The sequence below is a fragment of the Pieris napi genome, chromosome 23 (assembly GCF_905475465.1).
Source record: "Pieris napi chromosome 23, ilPieNapi1.2, whole genome shotgun sequence".
NCBI classification, from domain to species: Eukaryota; Metazoa; Arthropoda; class Insecta; order Lepidoptera; family Pieridae; genus Pieris; species Pieris napi.
In genome coordinates, this window is record NC_062256.1 from 4,372,756 (window position 1) to 4,393,390 (window position 20,635).

General features: G+C 34.8%; 1 protein-coding gene across 1 annotated transcript in view; it reads left to right on the plus strand.

Moving 5' to 3' along the window:
- LOC125061086 overlaps positions 1 to 17,645 on the plus strand; it is a 29,892-nt gene extending 12,247 nt beyond the window's left edge. The window contains exons 4-17 of the mRNA XM_047666223.1: positions 1,729 to 1,948; positions 3,298 to 3,368; positions 4,900 to 5,000; positions 5,703 to 5,804; positions 6,626 to 6,711; positions 7,611 to 7,705; positions 8,035 to 8,122; positions 8,932 to 9,037; positions 9,732 to 9,870; positions 10,506 to 10,612; positions 11,167 to 11,306; positions 11,417 to 11,487; positions 16,161 to 16,238; positions 16,963 to 17,645. Of these exons, the coding sequence (XP_047522179.1) occupies positions 1,729 to 1,948; positions 3,298 to 3,368; positions 4,900 to 5,000; positions 5,703 to 5,804; positions 6,626 to 6,711; positions 7,611 to 7,705; positions 8,035 to 8,122; positions 8,932 to 9,037; positions 9,732 to 9,870; positions 10,506 to 10,612; positions 11,167 to 11,306; positions 11,417 to 11,487; positions 16,161 to 16,238; positions 16,963 to 17,043 (1,485 nt within the window). The 3' untranslated portion in view covers positions 17,044 to 17,645. The remainder of the gene's footprint in view (positions 1 to 1,728; positions 1,949 to 3,297; positions 3,369 to 4,899; positions 5,001 to 5,702; positions 5,805 to 6,625; positions 6,712 to 7,610; positions 7,706 to 8,034; positions 8,123 to 8,931; positions 9,038 to 9,731; positions 9,871 to 10,505; positions 10,613 to 11,166; positions 11,307 to 11,416; positions 11,488 to 16,160; positions 16,239 to 16,962) is intronic.
- Positions 17,646 to 20,635: the final 2,990 nt, after the last annotated feature.

The window sequence follows — 20,635 nt, forward strand, 5'->3', positions numbered from 1 at the left end:
CACAATGATCGAATGTCCTAACTAATAAGTATCATTATTTTATATTATATTTATTTGTAGTTTTAAGTTGGCGCCTGGTAGATAGTACCGGTGACCCCAGAGCTGGTGCTTTCCTCGCTCAACGAATAAGTATCGCAATAAAGCGAGGAAATGCTGCCAGCGTGAAAGATACATTGCCACAGGGACCAAACTTTTTAAATTTGTTTTAATTTTCTTTTAATTTTTTTAATTTTTTTATTAATTGGACAATTCACACCGCAACGGATATACTACATACATATTATAGATAATAGACATATAAATACATATTTAAACACCCAAGCCCTAAGTACAACACCAAATGCTCATCACATCGATGTTTGTCTCAGCCGGGGATCGAACCCGGGACCCATGGATTCGCAGTCAGGGGTACTAACCACTAGACCAATGAGCCGTAATTAATTTTTATTATTACTATGTAGGTTAAAACTGCAAATACTGTGTATTTGATTGATTACTAATAAACTGACCTTTGTAGAGTTTTTTCTTAAATCATTAATATCTGTAACCAACAAAATATTTAAAGTACGTACCATTAACGTGTACAAATAAGAACATAGCAGCTTTTTATCTTCATTTCAAGCAAAGTTGTCGTAAGAAATAAGCCTGTAGCTAATTAATAATGAGCGTTGAATATCAAAGGCCTCGCTGCTTTTTAAATAGCTGGTATGAGCTGCATACATAATGTATTAGCGGTAAACCTTGCGATTCAGTAGACATTGTGTCGCCGTATATGCCACTGTACTTTGTATGTTAATATACCACATAAATTAAAAATGGAACGGAATAGACGAAAGAAAACAAAATTCAAAAATGGAACAATAAAAAACTAAGCTTTTTACTTCAAATCCAAAAGAGGTTTTATATATTGCATGTTTTTGATGTGAAGTTTTAAAAAGATTACGTAGGAACAAAATTGGTTACGTGATGTGATGCCGTGTAAGTAGGTAATAGACCTTCGGCTTCTGAAATGCAAATTTATTAAGTATACATCGAAAAAGTGATCTAGTAATCTGACAATCTGATTATTGCTTTGAATTCTCATGTATTGTAGTGTTACGTGGATTTCATAAAGGATACGATTTTTTAAAGTATTAGTGTGTAATACGTATGTGCGTCATTGGATTTCGACATACGGGTGTCATAGTTGGCCCTCTTATCTAAGGTTAATATTCTAATTGGTATTTCAAGTTACAATCTCGTCAGATGGGGACCTATCGAATGTCCGATTGCACTAGAGATCCTATTGACCAGTCTCGTACCAGATGGTACTTCATTTTAGTTCCAAAATCTGGAACGTGATATACAATAGCAAAAATACTGTATTTGGCGTGTTTTTGAAATTTCCCCTAAAAACCCCCCAAATATTCTTTCCCCCTAGTCTGCCCCTAACTCGGTTGAGAAACCCCTAAATCTAGGGGGAAATCCTCTGATCTGGCAACACTGGTCCAAAATCAAGATGGCGCCTCAAATTCATACTTTTATTCGTTCAGTAGTGATTCCCAAGTATTAGTAAATTCAATAAAGTAAATAATAACAAAACAAATTACATCAAGATAAATAATTCTTATCGGAATCTCAATGATTGAAAGCAACAATAAAAATCAACGGCAATTGACACGATCAGGACATTTCCTTATAATCCGAGCATTCCCTGACATATATACGTAATTTCAATCTTTTTTACAGTTGGCAACCCAAAGCAGCGGTCGGGTGGAAGATGTATCCACCCTTCGTGCGGAACGTGACGCGCTGGTGCGTGCGTTGGCGAATGAGCGTCAACGCGCGGCCAGTGCGGCGAGAGCTCACGATGCAAGACTCGCTGAACTGCATGGAGTCATTGCTGAATTGGTTAGGCGGCGAGCGACTGATAAACGGGCGAAGGCGATACCCGAGGAGGAAGTCTCTGGTGAGTTAGACACGGTAGTAAAGCAGTGTTGGACTGGTGTGAGAGTGCACCTCTCTACCCTGAAGGTTTTCTGAGGAGACCATGCCGTAGACCTAAAAAGTCGATGGCGTGTCAGGCACAGAAAGCTGATTATCTTAATATATATCAATTACGTGTCACGTTGTTTGTCCGCTATGGACTCCTAAACTACCGCACCGATATCAATCAAATTTGCACACCGTGTGTAGTTTGATCCAACTTAAAAGATAGGATAGCTTATATCTCAATTTATACCCGCAATATTATTTTATTGCGAAATATTTGTTTATTATTTGATAGTCACAATTCAAACATAAGCTACAATTTAATGGCATAACCACCAATAAAGCATGGTGGTCCCCATGACTGGTGTTCTCCTACCGTTTCCCTTGAATAGTTTACTACTATGTAATATAACAAAAACCTTAGCCACAGCAACGCTTGGCCGAGTCTGCTAGTCTACTATAAAATAAATATGATTAAAGAAACGTATGCAATCTGAGGCCAAGACCCATAAGGGTTTGCAGCGCTACTGGATTTAGGACCTTAGGGCGTGTGTCAGGCACAGAAGGCTGATCACCTACTTGCGTATTAAAATGATGTCGAAATATTCACAGAAATCTGAATACATAGATGATTTCGATGTTGATTTTTTATACGTCGCGATGCTAGCGCTTTGGAGAGCTTCAAAATTGCATACAAAAGACATTGGAAATTACAGAGAGTTGGATAAGGTATAGGTTACCCAATAACAGGCTGACACAGCTTGCGTCACATCCTTCCGTGAAACCTGGCACCGACCGAATCTTGAATGACCGGGGACAACAGTATGGCCGTTTCTCCACTGCTCCGGTCTGGCAAACGTTAATTACCGATCCGATTTAGAAACTCACAACAGTACTTGCGTACTTCCCCACTACTCCGGCATCCGGTTTTTAACGATCCGATAACTTGCTATATCGGAACGCGGTGTTTTATCGGTCCAAGTATCCAAGAGGTTATAAATTATTATTCACAGGTTTATTTATAGTTTGTTTAATTTGAAAGAATCTACATACCATAGTATTAATAAATAGTTCACTTATATACTCCGGATGCCGGAGTAGTGGAGAAGTACGTGAGTACTGTTGTGAGTTTCTATATCGGATCGGTAATTAACGTTTGCCGCACCGGAGCAGTGGCGAAACGGCCTAATCTTCAACTTCAACAGTAAATGGGTGCGTCTGTATACACTCAGGACTTGCTCGGTGTAGTCCGCTTGGAGACCCCCTTGTTAAGTTATTGCTTGTAATGACTTTGTCTTTAAACTAAATAGTATATGTTAATTTTAGATGAATGCGAGTCGACAACACAGCCGGCCGGTGAATTAGACGCAGACATCGATTTATCTAGGACCGACCAGGTAATAATAATACATCCATACTATATCTTCATACAATACAAGGCAAACCCAACTATTTCAAATTCCTCGGTCTAATACAAACTATTTACGTAAGTCAGTTATGTAGATGATATCGTAGCTACCTTTAGATTATAACACAAATTACCAAATAGATATATTTAATGTAATTAAAAAATGTTTAAAACATAATATAAAAAACTCTGGTATAATAGTTTTGTTATTCTTCCTTTATATTAATATATATTAAAACTAGCTGATCCGGCAAACGTCGTTTCGCCATGTATATCATTTATAATAAAAAAATAGGGGTTGATCGTAGAGGGGTGAAAGTTAGGGGTTGTATGTATTTTTTAATGCTGTATCATAAAAAAATAGAAATTAAAAATTTTGTCTAAAAAATAAAAATAAAAATTTAGGGGTGGACTACCCTTAACATCTGGCGGGCTGATTTGTGAATCTAAACCATTCCCAGATCCCCTTGAAGACACACAAAAAATTTCATCAAAATTGGTCCAGTCGTTTAGGAGGAGTTCAGTCACATACACACGCACACAAGAAATATATATATTAAGATGATCAATGCATCTTAGAATTTATTAGAAATAAATATTTTATTTTCGAAGTGAAACTTCTTTAGACGCATTTTTACGGATGAAACGCAATAATAATAATATGAGCGTCACGAAGATGAGCAGCGTTTTTGTCGAAGTAAAGGGAGAGAGCGATTGAGACCGATTGAAAGAGAGTGTGAAAGGTTGAACGTAGCGTGGAGCGAGAGGTGGGAGAGAGCTATAGTGAGAAAGATTGAGAGAGAGATAGTAAGGGAGATGGAGAAAAAATACACGCTATTGGTTTATGTATTCGTTTAGTTACATACTTATTAGAACTTTAGATGGCAATTCTGTCGCATAAGATCTTGTGCAGTAAACGCAGATTTTTTACTTATTAATATCATTAGCACGTATACAGTGTGTAAATGTCAACGTAAAATTGTAAACACCGTTAGATTGTAATCTATCTCGCGAGATTATAAACTGTCGAAAGATTGTGAACCTCAGCGTACTGCTTACAATTTAACGTATTATTATTCGTCATAAACAGTCTGAATATAGATATACAAATACATGGAGTGATCATATAGTGGTACATGATCATCTATTTGGGGCTTTTACCTTAGTAATAATTAATTTACAAAGAAGTTTTACCTCTGACATGTGTACTTTGTAAGCACGCTTTTTTTATTTTTTAATAAATAGATAAAAATTGTTAACTGTGCTTTGACACTGTACCTTTAATGCTGGCAGCGTTTCCTTGCGATATTTATTCGTTGAGCGAGGAAATCACCAGCTCTGGGGTGACCAGCTAAAAGATTTTGGTGTACGCTACTAATACACTAATAAACTAATTTAAACGCGTATTAGCTCATTGTTTTGACCTCTGTCTGCATACTGCTGTATAGCAGTTACCCGAAATAGAAAAGGCAATAAATTCGGGTTTATATCCGTCCAAAGTATTTAAACTCTTTTTTCAGAACGAGAATTCATCGCTTGTGAGTCCAGCTGAATTACCCACTCCCCAAGAACCAAAGGATCTTCCCGAAGATAGCGCCAGTACAAGCACGAATGAAATCAAGTAAGAAATCGTTATGATTACGATATGCCAAAGCTTTGTACACACTAGATTTAGTGTAATTAAGTCGATTGACTTGATTATAAAACGTGGACTAAATATAGTATCGTTTCGGTTGCCAATATTTATACCTAAATTCTCTTTACGAAATTTTAATGTTAAAAATCGAATTTCTATAAGGTAATTCACCCTTCTCACTCTTTCAATCGGCCTCAATCGCTCTCTCCTTTTTGTTTGACAAAAACGCTGCACATCTTCGTGACGTTCCGTACAAATTTTACCTTAAAGAAGTTTCACTTCAAGAATGGATATTTAAGAGTGACGGAGGGTGTGTTGCCAGATCTTCTCGTCCGTTCTACAATTTAATAACTGTTGGCCTAATGACTTCAGCGTACGACTATCATCCCTGAAGTCGTAGGTTCGATCCCCGGCTGTGCTCCAATGGCCTTTCTTGTGCGCATTTAACATTCGCTCGAGAGGTGAAGGAAAACATCGTGAGGAAACCGGCTTGCCTTAGACCCAAAAGTCGACGGCGTGTGTCAGGCACAGGAGGCTGATCACGTACTTACCTACTAGATTTAAAAATGATCATGAAACAGATACAGGAATCTAAGGCCCAGACCTAAAGAGGTTGTAGCGCCACTGATTTATTTATTTCATAAGTGTAGATTACCTATATAAATAAATGATATTTAATGTCTTCAGAATTCAACCGACACTAGAAGTCTCACCACCACAAGATTCAGAGAACTGCTCCAGTTTGAGGCTATCGGAGAGAGATTCAGAGATATGTGTTACAACAGCCAGGTATGGTTTGTTTCGAAATGTGTTTCACTGGGAATTGAACCTAGAATAACCCAGTTACGTTTTAACGAATACATTTTTGTATTATAATTAATTTTAATAAATCCAGTAGCGTTACCACCCATTTGACCACTTTAAAGATTGTCGGTATTGATTGGTCTCGTGTCATGAGACTTAATAGTGTAAAATTATTTATATACAAAGCTTATGATGGAATTTTTCATAAGACATTTTAGTTAAAAATTACTGTTAAACAAACTTATGCACTTTTAATGTACGTACATATATCTTTTATAGATATTTTTAGGACATGAATACATGAAACTATTATCCCGGTCAGACTATATATGTATACGTAAATATAGATCTATTAGAATCATAACATATAGTACGTGTAGCAGTATTTTTCTGATCCTATGACTAATCTTAGCGCCATACGAGTTTCTTGTTTTTTTTTCCTTTTAATACTCATGGTCAACTATTTCTCTAACGCACGTCCCTATCATTTGGTGATGATGGAGCGCAAATCCCTCCAATAGACGGCTACACTTTTATTAAATAAATAAATCGTTTATTTACAAAGAAAGTGGAACATCCAGAATTATTTAAAAATCGCAAAATCAGCCATCTAAAAATAGACATGCAAATGTCAAATTAATTATTATAATGTCGTAATAAGATCAGTTATTTATAATTGTAGTCAAAACTTATGGTCTAAATACTCTCCCTATAAAGACACCATGCCTTTAACAACAATCACCTTCGTGAAGGCATTACACGTCAGCGATCCCATAATTCCTGTAAATAAATAATTTTCTGTTTAGATGCTGCCAGTACAGCCGTGCTCATGGTTCGAACAACAGCTGCCAAAGAGAGAGAGGTTCACCAGCTCTCCTACCGCCATCTCCTGGTATTTATTCAAGCATTCTATCTATATGTTGTATTGTATATTACAGACCAGGTATGTCGGTCTGTATGGACGCGATAATCTCAAACTCTAACTCTTTATTCATATAGGTAAACAAGTACACTTATGAACGTCAAAAAGAAGTTAAATTAATCATAAATTTACATTTACTACCAGTTCGCAAGTCTAGAGCGTAGAGCGGGTAAGAAGAACTGGCAACTTTCCGCCACTCTTTTTAATCGCCAAGTATTGTCATACAAATTGTTTGAACTGGAGCAAATCAATCCCAATTAGGATCATTTAAGTATTCGTCAAATATATAAAATGCTTTATTGATTAATTAAAAAACCGGATCTTTGTACGGTTTTCACCAGACCTTCTCTAGTGTGTTTTCAATTAGGAGGCAAAGACCACAAATCACTTGCTATGGTCCTGACATACCTCCAAATCATCAGCTCCCATGACATTCACCATGCATGCCACGGTTTTGGGTACTTTTAACTTGTCTCTAGTACCTCCTGAATTTGGTACAGGTACCAACCTACCCAACTCGACTTCACCATCCATGGTTGCTATGTATACCTGTAACCTGCTTTTCTTTTATCCGTTCTACATGGCGAAACCTCCTAAGCATTACCTTTCCTTCATCACTACGTCCTCTTTTAACCCACAATGCTCATCTCACTATTACTTATGCTATCTACACCTCACATACTTCTTAACTCTTCTTCTTCGGCATTCTACTTTCATTATTTCTCTACCACACCCAACATTGTATTAAATGATTTTCGTGTAATTTTCGCGGGTGAAACTGCGTGTATGAATACCAAAGACAATATTTCCCATATTCAAAGAGGAGAGGAGTCATAATAATTTTTTTAAATTTATATTTTTGTTAACAGGACGTTGCGAGTCCCGTCAGGCGAAGATCGCGTCCCGGGTTCGACTAAAAAAGACGTCTGAAACTGAAACGAATCAACCAATATCTAATGAAGAGGTATATTAGCCATTATAGATTTTATAATACTCGATTTTTTTAAAGAACAACGGCGGCAAACGGGCACGGGGCTTATCTAATAGAAAGCATTTACGAGGATACTTGTATTTGTAGTAATATTTTTGAGAGCTTTGCTTACTTTTGTTGACAAGAGGAAAAGGGGGGTGGGGGATACATTGCAGTAAATCTGCTTACGTAATACCTGAACAGCCCCTATGTGAGTAATGTAAGTGTGCACAGCCCCAGAAGGTTCAGCCTAAGGGTTGAGAGTCGCACGCTCAATACTGGTCATATGATAAATTAATAATAAAACTGTATGTATGTTTCAGTGGTGCGTGGAAGCTGCAGAACGGCTCGCCTTAGATGTATGTGCTCAGGCCGATCTTAGAGAAGCTCTTGTCGCCGCTAACCATGAAGGTATACATAAAAATATGATTTTGAACAAAAAAACGAGACTTTCCATATATTTTTGATTTTGAACAGATTTTTGAAGTTTCCCCTCGATTTGTATGTATATAAACGTAGATTATCCGCGAACACATAAAAAAAATATATACGGTCTAAATAAGAGACCTCCGTTTTTGAAGTCCTTTAAAAAATAAAAAAGGTCTTGTCTTTCTCTTAAAAATAGCGACAATTAGTCTGATAGTATAATTTTTCATCGTTTATGATTGAACTTTCTATTGGTGGTTTCCTCTTCTCTTCTCTTCCCTTTTCTTTTACCTAAAGGGCCTTTACACTTTATCGATCGACTCACCCAGAGTTGGTTCTTGAGACTGCCACATGCCCGGCCTATGATGGTATAGGTATCATTAAAATTCTCAAAACAATTACCATAACCAATAGCGCATAGAGAAACGTAGAAGTTTAAATTAAAAAATTACTATTTGAAAAGCCTATATGAGGCCTGTATGAACAGATTTAGCGTTGATAAATATTATTAAAAAATTTTTTTTATAAAATCTGTCAAACCAGCTAAATTCTTTAAAATTATGAGTATTCTTGTGTACAAAAACCGCTTTTACTATAAAGCGAGCTTTGTAGGGCGTTTTAACAAATTGTACGATTCTAATTTGTAATCTAAAAAAGATTTTTATTACAAATATTTGAGAAAATCCTTACGAAAAGTCCTTTTCACGGTATCAAGGCAAGTAATAATCCTAGTATATGGATTTTTTACAATGGGGATTGTACCAAGCTTTATTCCATAATATCGATTGTTTCAGAGGAGTCAATAACCACTGAACTGTGGCGAGCGCGTTGCGTTCGTCTTGCCGCTGAATGTCGCGTTCTAGACGCAGCCTTACATAGGGCGGTGGACACACAACACCGGTAAGGTTTATTAACATAATGTTACTTCTTCAGATGCCACTTTTTTATGTAATACAGGCAAACGGGCAGGAGGCTCATCTGGTGTTAAGTGACACCGCCGCCCATGGACACACACTACCAGAAGGCTCGCAAGCGTGCTGCCGGCCTTTTAAGAATTAGTACGCTCTTATCTTGAAGGACCCTAAGTCGAATTGGTTCGTAAATACTTAAGCTGCCCAGCTGTTTCCACATATTGGTGGTGCGCGGAAAAAACTGCTTTAAGAAACGAAAACTTCATTGCTAAAGATAGGCTGTTAACAACTTGATATGTCGGGTATGGGATGCCGGCCCACTCCAGTACGTTACGCAACCTCTTCTTTCTTCTACCAGCCCGTCTTTTGCCTTGAATTTTGCCCATCATTATAAGCTGCAACAAAATGTTACATATAACCACCAAAAGATGGCGGTGTGTTACTTTTATTGAGAAAATATTTATTACATTATTTATCTGCTTTCGAGTGCTTTATCGTCGTGTTATTTAATTACCAATTTTTATAAAGTAGGTCAGTCTCAAGTGAATTGCCGAGAATCGAACCCAGGATTGAGTTAAATTTCACAATTAAAGAGAATTTATTTAATTAAGCAATAGAGATCTTATTTCGGTAAATTGGATCATTTATCAATGTATTTGTGTTCTGAAATTAACGTCTTTTAGATTATCCTGCGCGTGCGCAATGCACGAGTCGTCGTCCGTAGTACTGTGCTCCGCGTTAAAGGCCGCAGATCGGGCTTTGGAGACCTACGATGTGTTGCTGGCTTTGGCTGAGACGCAAAACGATACGGATAGTCCGGAGGTAAGGTGGCCCTTTTATTTTTTTTACTTCCTTCTATTCATAGACAAGAAGATTGTTGACTTGTTGAGGTCTATTAACTTATAACAACATTTTTAATACGATTTTTGACCCGATCATATGAATTTCTATCTTAATATATATAAATTACGACGTTGTTTGTTCGCTATGGACTCCTAAACTACTTAACCGATTTCAATCAAATTTGCATACCGTCTGCAGTTTAAACTAACTTAAAAGATAGGATAGCTTACATCTTCATTTATACCCATAACATTATTTTATTGCAAAAAATTTGTTTATTATTTGATAGTCACAATTCTAACAGATGGCGGTCCAGTGGCAGTACATGCCCCCCCCACCCCATGTAACGCGCCGTAACGTTTTTCTGTACCCAATAGTAAAACGTTTCGTGGCCACCTAGTGACTCTTTATACCTAAAAGTTACCATAATGTGGTGTAAAGTACTGGAAAGTCGAAAATAATATTAACAATAACGCTTAATTCAATCCCCGCCCCGTATCGTAACGTTTTACAAAAGGACCCCCCCCCCAAAATTCGTTACGTAATACTTGAACGCATTACATTTAAGCAGCGTGAGAAACAGCCAGTAATTTAACTTATTAATTTAATTTCAGCGCTCCGCAGCTGAAGGGGTGGCTCGTCGGTTGCTGCGTCGCCTTGAGAGCGGACCTGTGTGGGGTCAGGCGATGCTGTCCCCGGGACCTTGGCACGACCATCAACAGTATGTAATTCGGTCATTAAATATTATGGAAGTAATAAAATCACACACTGTGACCGACGTGTAAATAAATTAATGATTATTGAAGTGAAACTTCTTTAGAATCGTTGTGATTTCAAACCGGATGCAACGGAAAAAGGTGACAGTAAAAAGAGACAGACACATAAATTAATAGGATTTGGCGTGGGAGAGAGTGAGAAAGCGACAGGTAAGAGACACAAATACAAAAATGTGTAGGATGAAGCCAGGAAAGAATGAGACAGAAATATACATTCTATTTTATATTATTTAAGGATGAAACGCAATAATAATAATATTAGCGTCACGAAGATGTGCAGCGTTTTTGTCGAAGAAAAGAGAGATAGCGATTGAGAGAGAATGAGAAGGGCGGACTTTATGCAAAATAATTTAAAAATTAAATTTACAATTCGTATTAATTGCGGCACTTTTAATATTTTAATGACAATTAAATTCATTAAATTCCTAACATATCTTCCTTGCCAAAGAAGTTTTTTTTCAAGTTATTGTATCATATAACGCTATTTAACTCATTTCAGAAATAATTCAACAGAGGAAGATCTAGACCCGTGGAGCGAGGAATGTGAAGTGCGTCTGCGCAGACACGCGGCGCGACTCAAAAGAGAAACCGTCGCTCTACGCGCATTGAGACCGCCACCACACATGTATTCGCCGCACGGTAAGCTTTTACCGGGGTATCTAATGCCCAAAATGCAAACTCAATAATAAATTAATTACTATTTTATATGTAATGTGTGAATTACTAATTTTCTCTTTTGTCAAATAAAGATATGGAGGAAAGTGAGGAGAATCCGGTGGAGAATGGATTGTCAGATATGGAGGCAGCTGTCATGATGCAGGTGAGATTAATTAATAATAATTTTTGAGCGTACCAATTCTTGAAAGGCCGGCAACGCACTTGCGAGCCTTCTGGCATTGTGAGTGTCCATGGGCTAATAATTATTAGCTAAATAGCTATTTTATAAAGTATTTTAGGTAAAGTTACCGTTATTAGAATTATAATTATTCTTTTTTACAGATTTTAGATAGTAATTTACAGTTTCATAAACTATTTATATTCGACATAAATTGGGACTTAGAATAAATGTCCATTTGGAATATTATATTAGAATACTAGATTGGGAATCAATTATTTAGGAATATGTTGTCTGTGCTTATTATATCTAGTATGTGTCTATGTTTTGTGTTTCATTAGATAGTTAAATGATAAATGATAAATGATTTATTTCTGTAAGTAGGTTTTTACAAACACTTTTACACGTCAAACATTTTTTTTTTAAACTAGATGAGATCGACGTTTCCTATCTGACTACTCTGAGAAGAAACGCCGAAACAAACTCACAGTCACAGTCTCTTTTAAAGTCCAGACATAACTAACAAGATTATGTGAAGACCATGTAGATTGTTGTCTGAAATGGTCTTTTGAGGAAAGAACCACACAGATTGAGTGGACCTGTCAAGTCCAAAGACAAGACATTTGGGTAGGCCGCAAAAATTACTCAAACTGTCAGACTATGACTAAAACTAAGAAAAGGATTCAATAAATAAAAAACAATGATCCACGTAGTCTTCACATTCACAATAATACAAAATTGTATAAATAATACTTTACAAAGTAAATATTCATTTAATTGTACATAGAGTATGTAAAAAGGTATTTAAATCAACATTAATTGTGCAAATTTATTGGAGCAGCTCAATCCCAAGCCTTTTTGTCCTCAATATAGTCTTTGACAGTATAAAAGGCTTTCTGACAAAGTTTCCGCTTTATACTATTTTTGAATTTATTAAGGCTTAGTTCTTGAATGTGGCTAGGTAGTTTATTATAAATACGTATACATTGGCATCTAAACGAACCACTTATTTTTTTAAGCCTGGTTGTAGGGACAACAAATTTGTGTTTGTTTCTAGAATTCACGTTATGGACGTCACTGAATTTTTTAAACAAATTGATATTTTTATGAACATACAAAAGATTTTCATAGATATACTGAGAAGGCACAGTCATTATATTAATTTCTTTAAATTTATCTCTGAGGGAGTGTCTGGGACTTAATTTGTAAATTGAACGAATAGCCCTTTTTTGTAAAACAAAAATTGTCTGAATATCGGCGGCATTTCCCCACAACAGAATACCGTACGACATCACACTATGAAAATAACTAAAGTAAACTAAACGGGCTGTCTCTAAACAAGTTAAATCACGAATTTTCCTAACGGCGTATGCTGCAGCGCTAAGCTTTTTCGACAATTTATCTATATGGGGGCCCCATTGAAGTTTGGCATCCAAAGTTATGCCCAAGAACACTGTGGTATCTTCAGGAATCAACTCTTCGCCCTTTATGAGAACACTAGTTTTTACTTGTCTAACATGAGGTATAGTAAACTTAATACACTTAGTTTTTTTCTCGTTAAGAAGTAGGTTATTAACATTAAACCAGTTAACTACTTTTGCGAGGGCGCTATTTATATTGTCAGTAACCAGCTGCTGACGTTTGAGTTTAAATAAAAGTGAAGTGTCATCTGCAAACAACACTATATCAAGATTATCCTTTATGAGGTAAGGCAAGTCATTAATATAAATAAGAAACAAAAACGGGCCCAGAATAGAGCCCTGGGGGACACCCATTGTTACTATGGATCCGGGTGATCTTTTCCCGTTAACATCAACTCTTTGAATCCTATCACTTAAGTAAGAAGTGAGGAGATCCAGAGAGGCGTTCCGGATTCCGTAGTGATGCAGTTTCCTGATTAATGTTTCATGAAGAACGCAGTCGAATGCCTTGGACAAATCACAAAAGATGCCCAAAACATCGCATTTATCCTCCCATGCATTATAAACATGGCCTAAAAGTTCAACACCGGCATCAGTGGTCGAACGACCCCTTGTAAAACCAAACTGTTTGTTATGTAATAATTTATGTTTATTAAAAAATCTTTGCAGTTGATCTAAAATAAAACTTTCAAAAATTTTACTAAAGGTAGGTAGCACTGAAATAGGTCTATAATTAGTAGGGTCAGATGCACTACCCGATTTAAATAACGGTATTATTCTACTATATTTCATAAGATCAGGAAACTCACCACGGTCAATACAGTTGTTAAAAATAACAGCTAGAGTAGGTGCTACAATGTTTATAATTGATTTAGCAACGTCCACAGAATTACCCCACAGATCAGCAGTCTTTTTAATATTTAACGTGTGAACGGTTTTAATTATGTCTCTACAAGTAACATATTGGAAATTAAACTCAGACTCACAAACTGGAACGTTTTCTTTAAGTAAAGACTCTGCAGCAGTGGGTGATGACCTTAGAGATTTAGTAGTTGACGCGGGAAACTCTGCGAAGAACTTTTCAAAGGCCGCGGCGACTTGGGAATCTGATTTAATTATATCGTCATCAATAGCAAGGCTGTAGTCACTACTTCGGTTGCTCGACCTTCCTGTTTCGCTATTAATGATATTCCATGTCATTTTAATTACATTACTACTATTCTTAATTTTTGTACTCAAGTAACGTGACTTGGCCATACAACAAACTTTTTTAAATAATTTAGAATAATTCTTAACATATAAATTAAATTCAGCAGTGTTAATACACGTCCGTTCATCATACAACTCATAAAGTCGTTTTCTACTTTTATGTATACCAAAGGTGGCCCAGTCACTGAAGCAGGTGTTATTATTAACCGAGAATGCCTTTGGAATGAAAGTGTTATCAAATTGTGTGCAATACATATTAAAAAAATCATTATATTGTTCATTAGGGTCATCATTAGTTGACAAAAGTGGTAATTTACTTAACAGTTTAGTTTTAAATGATTCCAAACGATCAGCTGTTTTTGGATTAACAGTGATATCTTTTTTAGTATTTTTTTTGATTAGATTTGGAATAGTAATCAATTGTCCGCAATGATCTGAGTCTATTAAATTAATAATTTCTTTGTGGGTTGGTATAATATTTGTATAAATGTTATCTAGGCATGTGGCACTAGTTGGAGTTATTCTAGTGGGCTCCAAAAATTGGTTGGCAAGGTTGACTGAAACAAACTTATAATTTTTGTGCTTGACCCAGAATTTTCTAACAAATTAACATTAAAATCACCACAAGTGATGATAGACTTGTAAGAATTACAGATTTTGTGCAATACTTCATCCATAACCTTTTCAAAACAATCATACAATCCTGAAGGAGGCCTGTACACGCTTAATATAATGAACTGCTCCAATTCTATACAGGCTAATTCAATTGTCCGCTCAACAGATAGGCTGACAATATCCTTACGATCTTTAAATTTAAGTTGTTTATTTACTAAAATTAATGAGCCACCGTGTATAGCATTTACTCTGCTGAACGAACTACCAACCTGGTGATTGCTAAAATTGAACATGAACTGGTGGCTTTTAAGCCAATGTTCTGTCAAACAAAGAATGTCTATATCGTTACAATTTAGGAATAATTCTACTTCTAAATCTTTGTTCAAAAAACCTTGAATATTTTGATGCACCAGGTTGATACTATTTAAATTTTTTGCACTTTTAGTTGATTTTACCTTCCTTACATTTTGGCAAGAGGTTGCCTCTTTTGTCCCAATTTCTAATTTAAATGAAAATCAATGTCATTAATAATTGTCGCCAAATTATTGGCAGAATTGTTTAAAATATAATTGCGTTGCATTTCTTTAAAATTATATGCTAATAATTTAGCAATTTCTTTTTTTATTTTATATGAGAGATACAATGTATCTTTGGTCAGAGTAAATTTAGTAACAAACTTGTTACAATCAAAATATAAAAATACGTCACTATGACGACATGTCAAATGGTGCATAAATTGATTTAAAATATAAATCTGTTGATTAAATTTATAATCCATATTGCTAGCATAAGGAAAAGAACAAAGTGTTATTTTACATTTCTTTTCTTTACCAAACTCCAAAAGTTTAGTTATTGTTTTAGTAATGTGGGTTTTTTTTATCCCCATACTGTCACCACAAAATAATATTAATTTAGAGCTACTGTCTACACAATGATAATTTAATATTTTATCTACAATCCCTTGGTATGATATTCCAGGTAAACAAATATTAAGAACATTTTGAGATAACTCATCTCCTAGTAACTGGCCCAGCCCTTGCCCCAACCTATCTGAAAAGATGTAGGTATTAGTTCTTTGAGTGTTTGCATTGCTTGTAAGAGGAAACTCTGGCATGGGGGACTTTGGTGATGAATTATCTTCATTTAGCTGTGAAGGAACTTGGTCATGATAAATCAACCTATTACTTTGCTCAATAGCACATGCACAATGCTTACTAGTGAGAGATGCATACCTCTCAGTACTATAATTACACAGATCAATCATGTCATGCCTCGCAGATACTTGGTATTCCATAACTTGGTAGTTAACTTATAGTATATTGTTTCTTTTAATTGCAAACAAAATTTAGTAACAGAAAGTTTGTCTTTTATTAAATTAAACTACTAGTCAAGTTTGAATAAATATTTCTGCAGGAGGTGCTACTGGCTCGCGAGAATAGGGTGGTAGAGAGAGCTGCGTCAATACTACAAAAGGACAATTTACAACACAAGGTATGTGAAGAAATGTTCTACCCTCATTTTACTATTTATTAGATAAACAGAACCTAATTCGCTGTTTTTCTGATGATTTTTCTTTTTTTCTGCTTAAGGTGCCAACAAATTTCGATAATTTTATTATATTTTGTTGTGTGCTTGTATTATCTTGTTTGTATGTTTTAATTGTATTTTTTAAATTTTAAATTTCTATTTTTTTTTGTGAACTTATGTTTACGTTACACATTATAGATGTTAGATTTTGTAAAATAATTAGTAGATTAAGTACTGTTGTGTGCGTGATGTCGTAAGCTTAATAACTAAATAAATAAACAGAGGCCTTCCCTCATGATATTTATTAATTTAACTAAAGTCTTATATTAATTTTATTTTCAACTCCTTTCAAAACATTGCAATAGGAATGTGTTATCCCACATAAACTGAAAGAACTCGCACAAAAAGTCAATTGTGTCTTACATATTAGTCAAGAAATTTTTGTCAAAAAATACCTATAAAATTTAATTGTATGAAAATTTTAAAATATAAACAACATGTTTTTTTTTAATTAAGGCCAATCAAAATATTTTTTTATTTGTTTGCGCAGCGCTTTTTCGTTGACATAGGAACTCATATTCGTGGAGGAACTCATGACAGACATTTGTCAAAGAAACGGAAGAAATCTTTTTATTCTTGTATTGAAGTAAAATCCTTAATACATTTTGATGTAATGTTTTAATTTCAGAGCGACGGATCACGCAGCCGTCGCCGTGCGGAGAGGGAGCGACACTGGCTCGACACACAAGCGTCTGAAACTGATTTATAAACTACCCACATTTATCACACGAGAACAAACTTTTTATTAAAAATAATTTAATTAATTTTTTTAGTTTTTCCGAGCAGAATTTTTAGAATTCATGATATTCTGGAAAATTTAAATTCGTAAACGAAAAGTTTGTTTTCCCTTTCTTACACATATGGTTAAAGCGAGACAACGATTTAGCATCACATAGAAGTACAATGTAACAGTGTTTAGTTTAGATTAGAAATTGCTAAAAACATAGAAAGTAGGGTAGTATTTTTTTTATTTTGAATTTTGTATTTATTAATATTAATAAAAGCAATATAACATATCTTTATGTGCATTTGGTTAAAAAATCTGTATTAGAGATAAAAAAGATATTTTTGAAAGCCTAAATATTGCTTAGGTGTAAAAGAGATGCCAAATGCTTAAATGCCTTATTGCTATCTCACTCTTGCATGAGTGAAATGTATATTCACACTTATGGGCAATAATTTTGGCACGTGTATTTTTAAATGTGAATCGAACTTAAATTAAGTTTCAAGAGGTGTCAAAATTTCTGTACATTCTGACATTGACAATGCTCAAGACTGAGCGAAATAATTTTGAAAACATTTAACAAACTTTATAGTACGCTTTTGAATAAGACTGTTACACCCATCCAATCCATTTAACCGCGGCAAGTGTTGCTTAACGTTAAACTCTGTTTGAAAATATTACCGTCTCAAAATTATTGCACACAAGTATAAAAAGTGCTTTGCAAATATAAAAAGATTAATGTTTTTAAAAAATATATTTTTAATAAATAATTTTAGGCTAAATTTAAAAATATGTAAATATTCATCGAAAATAATCTATGCATTTATGTACTTGCTTGTTGAATATGTGCAATAAATCCGAGCACATAATATGAAAAAATCTCAATGAAATCTAAATTTTTAACGGTTCTACGGTCTACTTCGCAATGTACGAATAACAATACAATAGGTTATTGTTGAACATTGTCTTTGTAACGTTACAACACGACTGTGCTTGCATACAAAATATTAAAACTATTTAAAAAATGTTTTACAATAATGCTATAATAACATCTTACGAGTTAAGTGTAACTTTTTGGTAACCCGCCGTATAGCGGTATCATCAGTAAAGGTCGCGAATATGTTAACTTCATGTGTATAATAGGTACAGGATAGGACCTAATACACTCCCTTGCGGTACCCCAGCTTTTATTAGTTTCAATACGGAACATTCATCTTCTTGTCGCACTCTAAACATTCTGTTTTAAATATAACTCGAGGATATTTGAGATTTGTCGAGCCAGTAGTTAATTAATTAGTTAGTTAGTTCTTTTAATTTATAGACTTGCCTGCTCTACACCCTTGACTTGCGAACTGGTAGTAAATGTAAATTTACAATTAATTTAACTTCTTTTCTGACGTTCATAAGTGTACTTGTACCTATATGAAAAATGTTATTTTGAGTTTGGGTTCGAGACAATGTTCTCCGTGCCACACTTTGTCAAATGCCTGAGCTACATCTAGAGAGACTGGACAGACTATTTGTTATTTTAAAGGTTTTTGATATCACTTGTAATTCTATGAACCTATTCTATGGTAGAATGTTTTTACTCTGAAACAAAATTGATAATCCAGTATGAACTTCATTTCGGCGATAATAGGCCTGAGGCGTTTTAGCTCTCGAAGTGAAGTAAAATTTCTTTACGTCGTCTTACTTTTTGTAAGTTACGTTCAGCCCATTTTCTATCAGACTCTCATAAGGAAAGTGTTTAGGTTTATTTTTAAAATCTATTACCGTTTTACAGATGGAGTAGTCGGTGGAACTATCAGAAATAAATTGGTTTAGTAATACCTAAAATATACTTTTATTGAAGTTCTTTAATCTTTCTCCTCGGTTGTTCAGATGTTTTGTGTAATCTGGACATCTCAGTGCTCAGCTCTGCTTGTTTTCAAATGACTATGAGCATATAAACTTTATATGTTTTATTATACCTCTGTAGGGAGCTTTATTGTTGGTGTCAATTTTCACTGTTCCGTTACTGAGCATTTTTCTAGGAGAGTTTTTTTCCTATTTCTTTTTCAAGTAAAAATTGGTAAAATTATACTGATGTTTTTTTTCCGTTTTCGATGATAATCAGCCGTTCCTTTTAAAGATTTTATAGTTATTTTATTAGTCGCAACTTCTTTCAAGGGGCAAGGGTATGTGTCCTTTTATTTCTGTTTTTTTTTGTCGCATCCATTCTGTTTCTATCGCAGGTTCTTCTTCGTCAGTATCATACCTTTATGAGAACTGATCTACTTTTTGTTCGAGCTTTTCGATCCTTCAGTTCATTGACGACAGTTTTCAGTTCTAAGTAATCAGGCTTTTAGTCGAGTTTTTGTAAGTTCACCTACTAACAATTGATCGCAAAGCAAATTTCACAATAAAAATTATTAGACCAATATACTCGCGGCGCTGCGTCAGCGTGTTGCACTTCTTCAAAATAATAAATACGCGCGTTACTTACCGAACAATCTTACTTTATTGAATGTAATGTTCACATTGCACTAATTGCTTTGAAATACTTTTTTGAAGCACTAAATCTCATATCTAATCATAATTATTTATTAAGTGTAATACTCATGTTACTTTTCACATCACTCAACTCGTAAGATAATTATAACATCTATACATTTTAGACAAATCTTTTCAGATACATACGTACCGCATGTACATATTATGTATGTACTATTAACGGACATCGGCAGAAGCATTCAAAAAAATAGGCAGGCATACTAAAGAACTTTTAATTTCTGCCCCATTCCATTTCCATTGTATTGTCATTCGTATGTATATCGTCGGTTGTAAGAATGTCAAGTAATTTTAGAAGAATAGATTATTATATCAGCTGTAGATAACTTGTTACTACGGAGCTTAGGGTTATTATACTTTTGAAAAATCATAGTAATTTTAAAATATAAAATCTTTTCCGTTTTTTAATGACGTGTTATTTTTTAATATAAAAATATCCTTAGGAAATGAAGTCTCTCAGGTGTTTCTGTGTCTATATATATACCATAAACTCGTGCTATATGCTGTGATTTCCGAGGAAGGTTCAGGTGTATGATTCATTAATATATGTAAAAATACTGTAATATAACGTTTATTAATGAAATCTCGCTAATACACGATATCCACGCGGGCGGAAATGCTAATATTTTTATAAAGTTGTAACATTTTGGCAGCTATTTAGAGATTTTAATTTACTATCTGAAGTGCTAATTAACATAATTGGGTATATAAACAATGTTATATAACCGTAGGCTCCGACTTGTATGTGTATGGACCCTATATGTATGTACAGAATGCGATGGTGCTAGTGTAGGTAGTTAACCAATATAATATTAATAATCTAACCGTCTTTTATTTTTCATTCCCCTTTAAGAGCTGCGCTCTGAAACAAATTACTATCCGGACTTCAATATTAGTCTTGTATCCAATTTCAATACAGGTTTTTCAAAATCCGTAGCGTTGTTGTCGCGTGATAGTCTATAATGAAGTGGATCCTTTCACTTACAGCCTAGAGCGGGATTCGTACATTACCAATTTTTTTTTTCAT